This window comes from Crinia signifera, chromosome 3, assembly GCF_055691185.1.
Source record: "Crinia signifera chromosome 3, ASM5569118v1, whole genome shotgun sequence".
Taxonomy (NCBI): domain Eukaryota; kingdom Metazoa; phylum Chordata; class Amphibia; order Anura; family Myobatrachidae; genus Crinia; species Crinia signifera.
Genome location: NC_139219.1, coordinates 51,575,002 through 51,589,387, shown reverse-complemented (window position 1 = coordinate 51,589,387; position 14,386 = coordinate 51,575,002). Strand labels below are relative to the sequence as shown.

Below are 14,386 nucleotides of genomic sequence, written 5' to 3'. Positions count from 1 at the left end.
GTTCTTCCGTTCTGGGTCGGACAGCCGTTCAATTGTATATGTGTGTACGCTGTCCCGTACGAGCGATAAACGGCAAAAAACTGTCTTGTCCGTCCATACTCGGTCGGTCGATGGTTCTTTGCAGTTTAATTTTCATCCGACAGGACGGCCTCATATCGGAACAAAAGTGCAGTGTGTACGCACGTTCGATCGATATGATGCCGTCCTTGCGACTATACTGCCAAAGCTGGAACGCCCATGTGGGCGTTCCATAGCTGCATAATCTCTCCTACAGATATAGTTACAATATAATAAGTACATTGCATTCAGAACGCACACATGAATAAATCATGTGTGGAGGTGACAGGGTTAATGTAGTTCACGGAGCCGCGGCTCCGCTGCTCATGATATATCAGGCTGTCACAACATAAAGGAATTTGAGAGGCACAAGCAGACCGACAATAGCCCTTAAAATGAAGGATAATACAAGGCACAGTTGCTAATATTTCAATATGCATTACATAATGTGACACACACGGAGCACCAAACTTCTATAAAGCCGGGTATGCGACTAGTCAGTTTGCGGTAGTCACCCTGCCAAACTTCTATAAAGCCGGGTATGCGAGTATAGTCAGTTTGCGGTAGTCACCCTATAGTCGCATACCCGGCTTTATAGCAGTTTGGCAGGGTGACTACCGCAAACTGACAAGTCGCATACCCGGCTTTATAGAAATAATGAACTACAATAGTTACACTATAATAAGTACATAGATTGCATTCATGAAGTTGTAATGGCTGGACGAACATGCATATTAGATGTAAATGTGTAGCAGCAAATGATATCAGAAATAAAAAGGGGAGATTTATGAGGTGAATATACTGAACACAGTTTATTTAATCAGTAATAGTGCAATGTTACAATGTTGTCAAAACAAGTCTAGATGGTAACAATTGGAAGCAACACATGTAACAATGTTAGATAAAAGGGTATGTGCACATATAATGTCTGAAAATGGTGAATGTTAATGTGGCTATTACAAAACAATATGCATTACATAATGTGACACACACGGAGCATCAAACTGCTATAAAGCCGGGTATGCGACTACATGGTGACTACCGCAAACTGACTATACTCGCATACCCGGCTTTATAGAAGTTTGGTGCTCCGTGTGTGTCACATTATGTAATGCATATTGTTTTGTAATAGCCACATTAACATTCACCATTTTCAGACATTATATGTGCACATACCCTTTTATCTAACATTGTCTTCATGAATGGAATCTATGTACTTATTATAGTGTAACTATTGTAGTTCATTATTTCTATAAAGCCGGGTATGCGACTTGTCAGTTTGCGGTAGTCACCCTGCCAAACTGCTATAAAGCCGGGTATGCGACTACAGGGTGACTACCGCAAACTGACTATACTCGCATACCCGGCTTTATAGCAGTTTGCGACTACAGGGTGACTACCGCAAACTGACTATACTCGCATACCCGGCTTTATAGCAGTTTGCGACTACAGGGTGACTACCGTAAACTGACTATACTCGCATACCCGGCTTTATAGAAGTTTGGCAGGGTGACTACCGCAAACTAACTAGTCGCATACCCGGCTTTTTAGAAGTTTGGTGATCCGTGTGTGTCACATTATGTAATGCATATTGAAATATTAGCAACTGTGCCTTGTATTATCCTTAGCCATTTTAAGGGCTATTGTCTGTCTGCTTGTGCCTCTCAAATTTAACTGCGGGACCAGACCGGCATTTCTATACTGAAGTTTAGTAGACGCGTACCCTGTCACTTTTGTTTAGGTTCTGTACTCACGCCTCTTTGTTTTGGTATGCCCTTAACCCAGCCCATTATGATAATTTTGTTCATATATATCGTGTCAAAAGCCCAAATCGAGAGAGTGTGTACGGTGGTACAATCTTTTTCTTGCGACTGTTTGGACGGGAGTACATCGGACGTCGCAAGTAAAATTGTACAGGTGTGTACGCGCGTGATCGGCTGTTGTTTGCGGACGGTCCGACGGGAGTACAGTCGGCCAAACGGTTGGATTGTATATATGTGTACCCAGCTTAACACTTCGGTCTGTAGGTACATTGTTTGTAATCGAGAAATTGATTCCTGATGGTTTTTGCTTCTTGGAATTCATTGTGCACAAAGTTGCTTCACTAAAAAACTTTGTCAGAGATTCCCAATATACTCACTAGGGCCTAAGGGCATTCTGTGCCAGGACAGTGTTATTCTCAGTCCCAGCAGGTTATACTTAAAGGTCTGTTCTGGAAATGGCATTATCCGGGCGTCTTATTTCTATGTTTGCGTTGGATTATTTGGACAAACAAGTTTACAAAATCCAATTTCTACCTTGGTACACGACGTCCATCGTGCCTTCCCCAGGCCGCCATGCAAATTCCTCTATGTGGGAGCCAGCTTTATGTTCTAAAATGTCTAAAGGGGCACTAGACCTGGGGCGTACATTCATACATACATTCTTGAACATTCTTGTGTTTACATAGATATAGATCATCTTTCTAGATAGATCTATTACTAAATTTTGATTATAGTTTCAATATCCATGATTTCATGTCTGTCTCCATCAGAGGCAGAACTCTGGGAGGCAATGGAGTCATCTGCCGCCGGGCTCCTGCTCCCAAGGGGGCACCTCTCCTCCCCTGCTAGTTTAAATCAGTTAATTGAAATCCATTGATATCCCTTCTGTAGCTGAGTTCTGCAATATACAGATATGCGTTCTCTCTCTCTCTCTCTCTCTCTCTCTCTCTCTCTCTCTCTCTGTGTATAAAACATATATTTCAGAACATATATTATATAAGGTTGTGTGTGTGGAGGGGGGAGGGGGCACCAATATATATATTGCCTCCGGGCAACCGTTATGTATTTAGAAATAATAACTATGTTTTGTTGACTTCTATTAGAGCAGTGAAGTCTAATATAGTAACTTGTGTTTTGTAGACTGGCAGAAAACAGAAGCCCAGAAGAGACGGGAGCAGCTCTTGCTTGATGAACTGGTTATCCTGGTTAACAAGCGCGATGCTTTGGTCAGAGATTTGGATGCCCAAGAAAAGGAGTAAGTTCCCAACTTGCATTTCCCTTTCTGGAATTGTTTACTGTAAGGTGCAAATATATCATCACGAATATGTCACAGATGGGGGGGGGAGTTACGGAACACTATTGTAAGTATACCCCGCAAAAAATGCATACCCTCCAAAATGAGCTATTCCGTTCCGTGTACACAATGCTCTGCTCCTGGGCATCCCTCTTATACCCCTTTCACACTGCACTTTTAAAACGGTATATTGACTTTTTTTCCCATTTTAAAACGTTTAAGGCTGCAATGTGAAAGTGCCAAAGTTGATTTACCGGTTAAAGATAACCGGTATTTCAACACGGTTAAAAAGCAGAGTCCTACACGTTTTAAAGCCGTTTTTTAGCCAGTGTGAATGGCTCTATTTCAATGGCTTGAAACGTGTCCCTTGGGGGTTAAACGGGTTGAATTTTGATTGGTATTAAATGATTTTTAAAATGGTTTTCACCTGCAATGTGAAAGGTCTCAAGGCTCAGACCCGTTTTAAAGTCCCATTTAAGAATACCGTGTCATTACCCATTTCTGCAATGTGAAAGCAGTATAAGTTTGTGAATGCCAACACCTGTGCTGAATCACCTTTCTCGTTCATTGACTTGTTCAACGCAGTTCAATCCTAAATTAAGAGGTAAGTCCGGGAGCAGAGCATTGTCTTCCTAATGAAATAGGTCTTGTTGAAGGGGAAAATACTGCACTGCTTCTTATTGTGAATACACAGGCAGGGAGTCTCAAGCTGTTGTTGTACTGACATAGATTTATATCAGACATAATGTACTGCCTGTGGCATATTATATCGCTATTAGAAGTCACTATGGGGTTCCATGACCATATATTTATGTTTATGCAAATAACAGAAATCCAAGGTGACTTCTAAAGCCAGACATCATTTGCAATAGAGGGAGCGCAGTGTAATTCACTTTTTACCAAGGAATACTGGGATGCTTACATGAGAACTGACTGGACTTTATATATTAAAATCACTTGTGTACATATAGATACTGTAGAGGTAAGGCTCCCATACACTAGGGCAATTCACATGCAATTTGGTCTTTTTTCATGCGATTGTGGTAGTCCATCACATGAAAAGTGTCCAAGTTGCATCGTATTGGACAGCAGGTCCAATACGATGCGGGTTGTCGTATGCAACGCAGTGGAGCCGGTGAGACACACCGGCTCCAGAAGCAATCTGTTTAATTGCTTCTGAGGCGGGCAGGCTTGGCTGGGATTGCATGCAATATATCGTATGCAATCCTGCCACCCGGGAAGGTCATGGGTGGCCCAAGGGGGAATCGTGTGCAACTTCTCAGAGGGGAGAAGTCGCCCTAGTGTTTGCCCAGAATTACATAAATTAATAGATAGATGCACAGATTGATACATAGATACACAGATTGATACATAGATACACAGATTGATACATAGATACACAGATTGATAGATGGTATACAATTTTTTATTGTGCAACCACCCTGATGGGTCTTACAATGTTAACGCCAACCTGAAGCATCGCGAGCGCAGCGGTACGTGTCCTCCAACCTTTTCATACCCCCACTATCCACGTCAGCGTGGAGTGGATTTTAGATAGTGTGGTGAGCGCAGCGAGGGGACGCGGAATACATGTAAAGTAATATGCGTCCCCTCGCGGGGCTCGCTGCGCTCGCCACGCTTCGGGCTCAGTGGCTCGCTGCGCTCGCCACACTATCTAAAATCAGCTCAACGGCGACGTGGACAGTGGGGGTATGAAAAGGTCAGAGGACGCGTATCGCTGCGCTACGGGTTCGCGTTGATAGTGGGGGTGCATTTAACAGTGTAAGCACCATTAGCATACCTCCCAACATGACCCTCTCCAGGAGGGACACTTTGCTCTGTTTCTGGACTTCCCTCATATTGTATGATTGCTGTCACCTGTTTTAAACAAGTAAATGGATAAGAAAGGTTGTTTCCCCACAGGTGATGGCAATCATAAATTAAGAGGGAAGTCCAGAAACAGAGCAATGTGTCCCTCCTGGAGAGGGTCATGTTGGGAGGTATGCATTAGGGTGCTTATACAATTAAAAATCGTATCACATGCATCGGATGCGGCTATATGGCATGCAATGGCATAAGATACCATAAGATGGAAATCTTGGGCGCCGTGCTAGGAAACAAGTACCATTGATAATTATAATATAATGATATAATATATTATTATCTGGGCTCCCATTTTTCTTATGAGACCGCGTCCGCTCGCCACGCTTCGGGCACGGTGGCTCGCTGCGCTCGCCACACTATATAAAATCAACTCCATGCGTATTTGGATAGTAGGGGTATGAAAAAATGGGGTGCATTTAACATGGGAGCCCAGATAATACATAAGTACCTCATTATGATAGATACTCAGATAGATATATACACACATAGATACACAGATTGATACATACATTGATAAACAGATTGATAAAGAGACACAGATTGACACAGAGACACAGATTGATGCAGATTGATACAGAGATTGATTGATTGATACAACTATTGATCCTCAGATACACAGATAGATTGACAGATTGCTACACAGATTGATACAGATAGAATCTGTGTATGTATCAATCTATGTATTGACCAATATATGTATCAATTTGTGTAGAAAGCAATCTTTGTATCTATCAATCTGTGTATATATGTATCTATGTATCAATCTGTGTATCAATTTGTGTATCTATGTATCAATCTGTATCTATGTATCAGATACACATATTGATACATAGATACACTCACTGATTGATTGATTGATTGATACATAGATACAGATTGATATATAGATACAGATTGATAGATACAAAGATTGCTTTCTACACAGATACACAGATTGATACACATATACATATATACACAGATTGATACATAAACATAGATACAGATTGATACTTTTATACATACATTACACAGATTGATACATAGATACAGATTGATACATACATTGATACACAAATTGCTACATAGATACAGATTGATACATACAAAGATTGCTTTCTACGCGGATACACAGATTGATACATATATACACAGATGCACATAGATACAGATTGAGCCATAGGTGCACAGATTGAGCCATAGGTGCACAGATTGAGCCATAGGTGCACAGATTGAGCCATAGGTGCACAGATTGATACATAGATGCACAGATTGATACATAGATGCACAGATTGATAGATAAACTGATACATAGATTTATTTCATACATTGATACATAGATACACAGATTGATAGATAGATAGACAGATTGATACATAGATATACACAGATTGATACATAGATACACAGATAAATACACAGATCGATAGATACACAGATTGATAGATACAAAGATTGCTTTCTACACAGATTGATACATAGATTGATAGATACACAGATTGAGAAACTGATACACAAATTGATACATTAATACACAGATAGATACACAGATTGAAAGATACACAGATTGAAAGATACACAGATTGATACACAAATACAGATTGATACACAGATCGATAGATTGATACACAGATTGATAGATACAAAGATTGCTTTCTACAGATACACAGATATATACATATATACACAGATTGATACATAGATTGATAGATACACAAATTGATACATTGATAAACCGGTTGAAAGATGCACAGATAGATTGAAAGATACACCAATTGATACACAGATTGATACACCGATACAGATTGATACACAGATTGATACATAGATACACAGATAAATACACAGATTGATACATAGATACACAGATTGATATATACAAAGATTGCTTTCTACACAGATTGATACATAGATTGATAGATACACAGATTGATACATTGATACACATATAGATACACAGATAGATTGAAAGATACACAGATTGGTACACAGATTGATAGATTGATACACAGATTGATATATTGATACATAGATTGATATATTGATACACATATTGATAGATTGATACACAGATTGATAGATACAAAGATTGCTTTCTACAGATACACAGATTAATACATATATACACAGATTGATACATAGATTGATAGATACACAAATTGATACATTGATAAACCGATAGATAGATACACCGATAGATTGAAAGATGCACAGATAGATTGAAAGATACACAGATTTATAGATACACAGATTGATACACCGATACAGATTGATACACAGATTGATAGATACACAAATTGATAGATAAAATGATACATTGATTCATACATTGATGCACAGATTGATAAATTGATGCACAGATTGATACATTGATGCACAGACAGATTGAACGATACACAGATTGGAAGATACACAGATTAAAAATACACAGATTGAAAGATACACAGATTGAAAGATACACAGATTGAAAGATACACAGATTGAAAGATACACAGATTGAAGGATACACAGATTGAAGGATACACAGATTGAAGGATACACAGATTGAAGGATACACAGATTGAAGGATACACAGATTGAAGGATACACAGATTGAAGGATACACAGATTGAAGGATACACAGATTGAAGGATACACAGATTGATGGATACACAGATTGATGGATACACAGATTGATGGATACACAGATTGATGGATACACAGATTGATGGATACACAGATTGATGGATACACAGATTGATGGATACACAGATTGATGGATACACAGATTGATGGATACACAGATTGATGGATACACAGATTGATGGATACACAGATTGATGGATACACAGATTGATGGATACACAGATTGATGGATACACAGATTGATACAGAGATTGATGGATACACAGATTGATACAGAGATTGATGGATACACAGATTGACACAGAGATTGATGGATACACAGATGGATACACAGATTGATACAGAGATTGATGGATACACAGATTGATACAGAGATTGATGGATACACAGATGGATACACAGATTGATACAGAGATTGATGGATACACAGATTGATACAGAGATTGATGGATACACAGATTGATACAGAGATTGATGGATACACAGATTGATACAGAGACACAGATTGATACACAGATTGATACAGAGACACAGATTGATACACAGATTGATACAGAGACACAGATTGATACAGAGATTGATACAGAGATATACAGAGACACAGATTGATACAGAGATTGATACAGAGATATACAGATACACCGATTGATACAGAGATTGATACAGAGATATACAGATACACCGATTGATACAGAGATTGATACAGAGATATACAGATACACCGATTGATACAGAGATTGATACAGAGATAGATACAGATACACCGATTGATACAGAGATTGATACAGACATAGATACAGATACACAGATTGATACAGAGATAGATACAGATACACAGATTGATACAGAGATAGATACAGATACACAGATTGATACAGAGATAGATACAGATACACAGATTGATACAGAGATAGATACAGATACACAAACTGTAACAGTCAGAATCAACATTGAATACACCCCCACCCCCCCACCCCCATAAAGAGAGCAAGATATAATTAAAAGAGATGAGCTGTTACTGAAATATCTTTTTAATTTTTTCATTCCATTATATTCTGAGTTTTTTTCCCAAAGCCTCACCGTAGTTTAGGAAAAACACAAAAAATTAAATAATCAGATATACCTGGGTAATATAACAGACTTTGATAAAAACACAGATAAATAAATAAAACCTCTCTTTGGGTGATTTCCTAACACCCAGAACATTCACTGGCTTGGTGGATAAGCATTTGTTCTTATAATAACCAAACTGCTGTATGCTACAATAAATGATAAGAAAGGAAGGTTTTGGGGGTTCTTGCCATGTGCAGTGGAACATTATAGAAGTGAATGGGTTCCTCATCCTTGTCAAAGTTACAATTTCAGTAAACCGTCACAATAATATGAGAATAAAGTTATCTGAGCGTTGAAACGAAGGTGCAACATGCAACAGTTGTATCTAAGACAATATAAATACCACACAACACGTGCACGGTGCTGACGTGGCTATATTCCAGTATCGAGGCTCTTGTTTTCTTTATCATGTGCTTCCGGATGCTTTATTAATTGAAAACTACTTATTTAGGGAGAAATACAGGCATGGATAAGGCTATAAGTTGCCAGTGTTATACCATTGTGGAGACATATTACAACCAAGGAAGAAATCATGTTTTATACTCATTGAAATATGCTTGTTTCACTTTTGCAGGGCCGAGGAAGAGGAGGAACATTTGGAAAGAACTCTAGAGCAAAACAAAGGCAAGATGAGCAAGAAAGAAGAAAAATGTGTAATCCAGTGATCACTGCCGCCTGGGGAGGACTCCTGTAAAGACTTTAATCCTATGTGCACCTCGGTTTCAATATGTGACCGGAAGCCCTAAAGAAACTATACTGAAAACATGCAACGATGTCCTGAATAAATGTCTGCAGGCTTGTCTTCTAGTATTTTGTTTCATGTTCTGCAATTTATGATTTTTACTTCATTTTACCGTCAGCAAAGACAGCGAAGCATTTCCTTGTTTAACATGAATTTGGCACTAACTGGGTAGAAGAAATGTTTTTGCAAACCTATTCTGTGTCCCGAACTCCATTGTAGACGCTAAAACAGGGCACGTGCAGAGATTACACCCTGGCGGTCACCTGATAGATGGACTATGGACTGCTGCCCTTGTAGACACTATACAGCTGGGCACGTGCAGAGATTACACCCTGGCGGTCACCTGTTATATGGGCTATGGACAGCTGCCCTTGTAGACACTATAAAGTTGGGCACATGCAGAGATTGCAGCCTGGCGGTCACCTGTTATATGGGCTATGGACTGCTGCCCTTGTAGACACTATACAGCTGGGCCTGTGCAGAGATTGCAGCCTGGCGGTCACCTGTTATATGGGCTATGGACTGCTGCCCTTGTAGACACTTTACAGCTGGGCCTGTGCAGAGATTGCAGCCTGGCGGTCACCTGTTATATGGGCTATGGACTGCTGCCCTTGTAGACACTATACAGCTGGGCCTGTGCAGAGATTGCGCCCTGGCGGTCACCTGTTATATGGGCTATGGACTGCTGCCCTTGTAGACACTATAAAGTTGGGCACATGCAGAGATTGCAGCCTGGCGGTCACCTGTTATATGGGCTATGGACTGCTGCCCTTGTAGACACTATACAGCTGGGCCTGTGCAGAGATTTCAGCCTGGCGGTCACCTGTTATATGGGCTATGGACTGCTGCCCTTGTAGACACTATACAGCTGGGCCTGTGCAGAGATTGCGCCCTGGCGGTCACCTGTTATATGGGCTATGGACTGCTGCCCTTGTAGACACTATACAGCTGGGCCTGTGCAGAGATTGCGCCCTGGCGGTCACCTGTTATATGGGCTATGGACTGCTGCCCTTGTAGACACTATAAACTGGGCACGTGCAGAGATTGCACCCTGGCGGTCACCTGATATATGGGCTTCAGACTGCTGCCCTTGTAGACACTATAAACTGGGCACGTGCAGAGATGGCACTGTGGCGGTCACCTCATATATGGGCTACAGACTGCTGCCCTTGTAGACACTAGAAAGCTGGGCGTGTGCAGAGATTGCACCCTGGCGGTCACCTGTTATATGGGCTATGGACTGCTGCCCTTGTAGACACTAGACAGCTGGGCACGTGCAGAGATTGCACCCTGGCGGTCACCTGATATATGGGCTATGGACTGCTGCCCTTGTAGACACTATACAGCTGGGCCTGTGCAGAGATTGCGCCCTGGCGGTCACCTGTTATATGGGCTATGGACTGCTGCATACAGATTTTCTTCCATTGCTGGCTGCATAAAAAGTTATTGTAGTGGGAAGGGACATAACTGCAGCTGAATATTGGTTTTATTAAGCTATACTGGAGCGATACTGTGTGCATTCTCCATCTAGTCCTGCCATTTTGTAATTTTATGTAAGCTACATGTTAATTTGAATGGTATACATGCAATGGTATATTTACAAGTGTTTATTTTTGAGCAGCTATTTTACATCATATTTTCCACAAATGATGATAGAAATAAAATACTTTGTTCTGTCGGAGAACTGACCTGCGACATAGCTTACCCAGAGGCTCCAAGGCTGGCTCCAACACTTGCTGCAGTTTACATTTCTCAGTCTGAGGCGTAATCGTTTTTAGGAGAAATATATTTATTTCATGCTTTTAACCACATCTGAACTTATACATTAGCTTACGATGCTATTTATTTCTGCAAAGAAATGTGTCGGTCATACCACATTGTACCGGTATGCACTATACTGTGTCCTGTCAGAATATACATCCTGTCATATTGGTGCAACTGTTTATTTATTACAATACTGTCTCATACAATTTTAAATAAAAGCAAAATATTTCTTACCGTACTCGTTGTTTTCATCAAATTACGATTAAAGAAAAACTTTTATTGTTGCTATATTTCCTTAACATAACCAGGATTGTGTAATGGATATCAAAAGTGGGGTGTGTTTCTGTTTGCAATATATATATATATATATATATATATATATAATGGTTAGCATTAATGCCTCACAGCACTGAGGTCATGGGTTCGATTCCCACCATGGCCCTGATTGTGTGGAGTTTGTATATTCTCCCCATACTCGCATAGATTTCCTCCCGTGGGTTTTACCACAACCCAAAACTATACTGGTAAGTTTTTTGGCTCCCAACAAAATTAAACCTAGCATAAGTGTTTGCATTTGGTAGGGAACACCAACTTCCACTGGGATTGATGTGAATGGCCAAATATTCTGTGGAAAATGTGTGTGCTATATATATAAATAAATGTTTTATAGATATATATATATATATATATATATATATATATATATATATAATGTCTGTGTGTGACTGATTAATGGTACAATAACATAATCAAAAGTAGTCCAATGTGTTCTTTTATTTCATCAATGTTTAAAGTTTTAAAAGAAGAAGACACTGAATCACTGGATTACTTTTTGCAGACAGTAGAACATAGCGTGTGTGTATATATAGATAGATTGATATATATATATATATATATACACTATAATATAAAATAATGTGTGGTGTGTATGTGTGTGTGTATATATATATATATATATATATATATATATATATATATAGATGTGATGTGTGTGTGTATATATATATATATATATATGTATGTATGTATGTGTATATATATATGTATATATATATATATATGTTATAGTCTAGCTGTATTATCTGAATGCATACATATTCTGTGCATTTTTCCATATAGTAAATCACATAATACATATGTTTCCATTATTTTAAGGATGTTCTTCTGAATGACATTAGCACTTTAAGGAGTTAAAGTTCCAAAAACAGAAATGTTTCTGTATTTGTAAATTACTTGTATTGAATGATACATTTAATTGCAACTTGTGGTTATAAGTTAACTGATGTAAAATGCTACATTTTATTTATTTTATCACTTACCCCATCAGAAAGAGCTTGTACATTGGAGAAAGCTTGTACGTTGCAACGAGAGCTGATACTAATGCCTTATTCTTGTGACGTGATAGTAGTATTTTGTATCTGCAGTATATATATATATATATATATATATATATATATATATATGCAGTACTGTAACTGACACGGTCTATAGAGTGTAGTATGGTAGTTAATATGACCCACTGTATATACGCTGATGGGATGTGTAATTTTGTAGGACTGTCTCTTTTTTTTTTTTTTTTAACAATTTTACTGACAATTTCTAAATAGACAAGTACGCTTGGACTGCAGTTACCCTGTCCAGCTCTGTCAGCGGTAGAAACATATACAATAAAAATGGGGCTTGTGAAATGAAAATATTCCCAACCCTAAATCCTTCTTCTAGATCTGTGTCTATGATTGTTCTGGTTGGAGTCTGATTCTTTCTGGTCTCTACAGTTTTTCCTTCCACTCTAGAAACTTACTGACAGTTGCTCATTTACAGGGGTAGCAATGAAGGGTCCATAACTGATCTCCAGACATCCTTCTGTGTTTCCCAACAGATCCCAGACTTCCTTTAAACTTAATCCCATATTTTTCTGCATCTCTGCAGTTAGATTCGATTGCTCAGCCCGAGGGGCAGCCCTGTATTAATACCAGCCCTGTCCTCTGTCTTGCTGCAGGATCTGCGGTGCTGAGATCATACTGCTTCTATGGTAGAGACCCACAAACCTTCATACAAGGGCTACCTACTACTAATGACCACAATCCACGTGAGTCCTCCCTGTCAGTGCTGAACAGAAATCACATTTGATAGCTGATGTTATTGGTTCCCTGTAAACCCATTGTATTGATCTTACTGATAACTGTGTAAAGTCTGTGCTCAGGGACCAGAACCAGTGGCTGGCATTATGTGCTGGAACTTGTAGTTCCACCATTGCTGTAGAGCCACAACAGATATACAAATGACTGATCGGTTTTAGGAGCAATATATATAATTGAGAGGAAAAAATCCCAAGAACATTAATGGGATAATACTACAACAAATCATCATGGAACGTACACATGGGAGATAACGATCTGTGTTATCGGCAGAATAGATTTACTAACAGATCGCAGTTTGGGGGTAAGAAGTTTATTAGGGGAGAACAACTGATGGGCATCTGACCTGTAGGGAGCGTGAGCTGCCAGCCTGTGTGGGTACCACCCTGGGGCTGAGGGTCCCAGGATGGGCTGTGCCCAGCACCTTTCCCACCTGGACCCTATGCACCAAGATAACTCGCCCCCCTCTCTCCCTTACCTGTCACAGGGTCAGCAGCGCTGTACTCTACAGCCCCCAACCACAGAGGAACAATAGGATAAAAAGGGAGCTCTGCCCCTGCAATTTGGGAGCTTCATGAACCGTCATCCGGATCCAAGGCCAAGATGCATGAAAGAGCCCCTGGGGAGGGCAGAAGCTTTTTTTTTTTATTATTGTTATTTGCAGGCAGTCATCCCTGAAGAAGGGTCTGCAAGGTCCTGTGGGATAAGGATCCTCTGAAGTCCACCCAAAGTCACAGGGCTTGATGTCCCAGCAGTAGCAGCACAGATCCCAGGCTGTAGATCCCAGGTGTATATATCCCTATGTAGGTGACTGTCCCCCCACAACCTAGCAGATCCCAGCACAGTGCCATCACCAGCCAGCTCGCCAGCCTCCACAAATCCGCCTGCGGTTTCCCCTTGCTCCAGACACACTAAACTTTTGTTGTTGTTTTTTTCCTTGCTTCTCTTCCCTTCTGCTCCCCCCTCGTCTTTAAAGTTCCCTTAATCCGAGGTTTATGGGCAGAGGCATTAAGAAAATTCGCCTGCA

General features: G+C 40.0%; 1 protein-coding gene across 7 annotated transcripts in view; it reads left to right on the top strand.

The window, feature by feature from the left end:
* The window catches only part of EHBP1 (EH domain binding protein 1), a 337,428-nt gene extending 325,969 nt beyond the window's left edge, over positions 1-11,459 (top strand). For all 7 annotated transcript variants that reach the window (XM_083175799.1, XM_083175796.1, XM_083175797.1 and 4 more), the window contains 2 exons: positions 2,961-3,075; positions 9,290-11,459. In XM_083175799.1, coding sequence (XP_083031925.1) covers positions 2,961-3,075; positions 9,290-9,380 — 206 coding nt within the window. In that variant the 3' untranslated portion in view covers positions 9,381-11,459. The remainder of the gene's footprint in view (positions 1-2,960; positions 3,076-9,289) is intronic.
* The last annotated feature ends 2,927 nt before the right edge of the window (positions 11,460-14,386 follow it).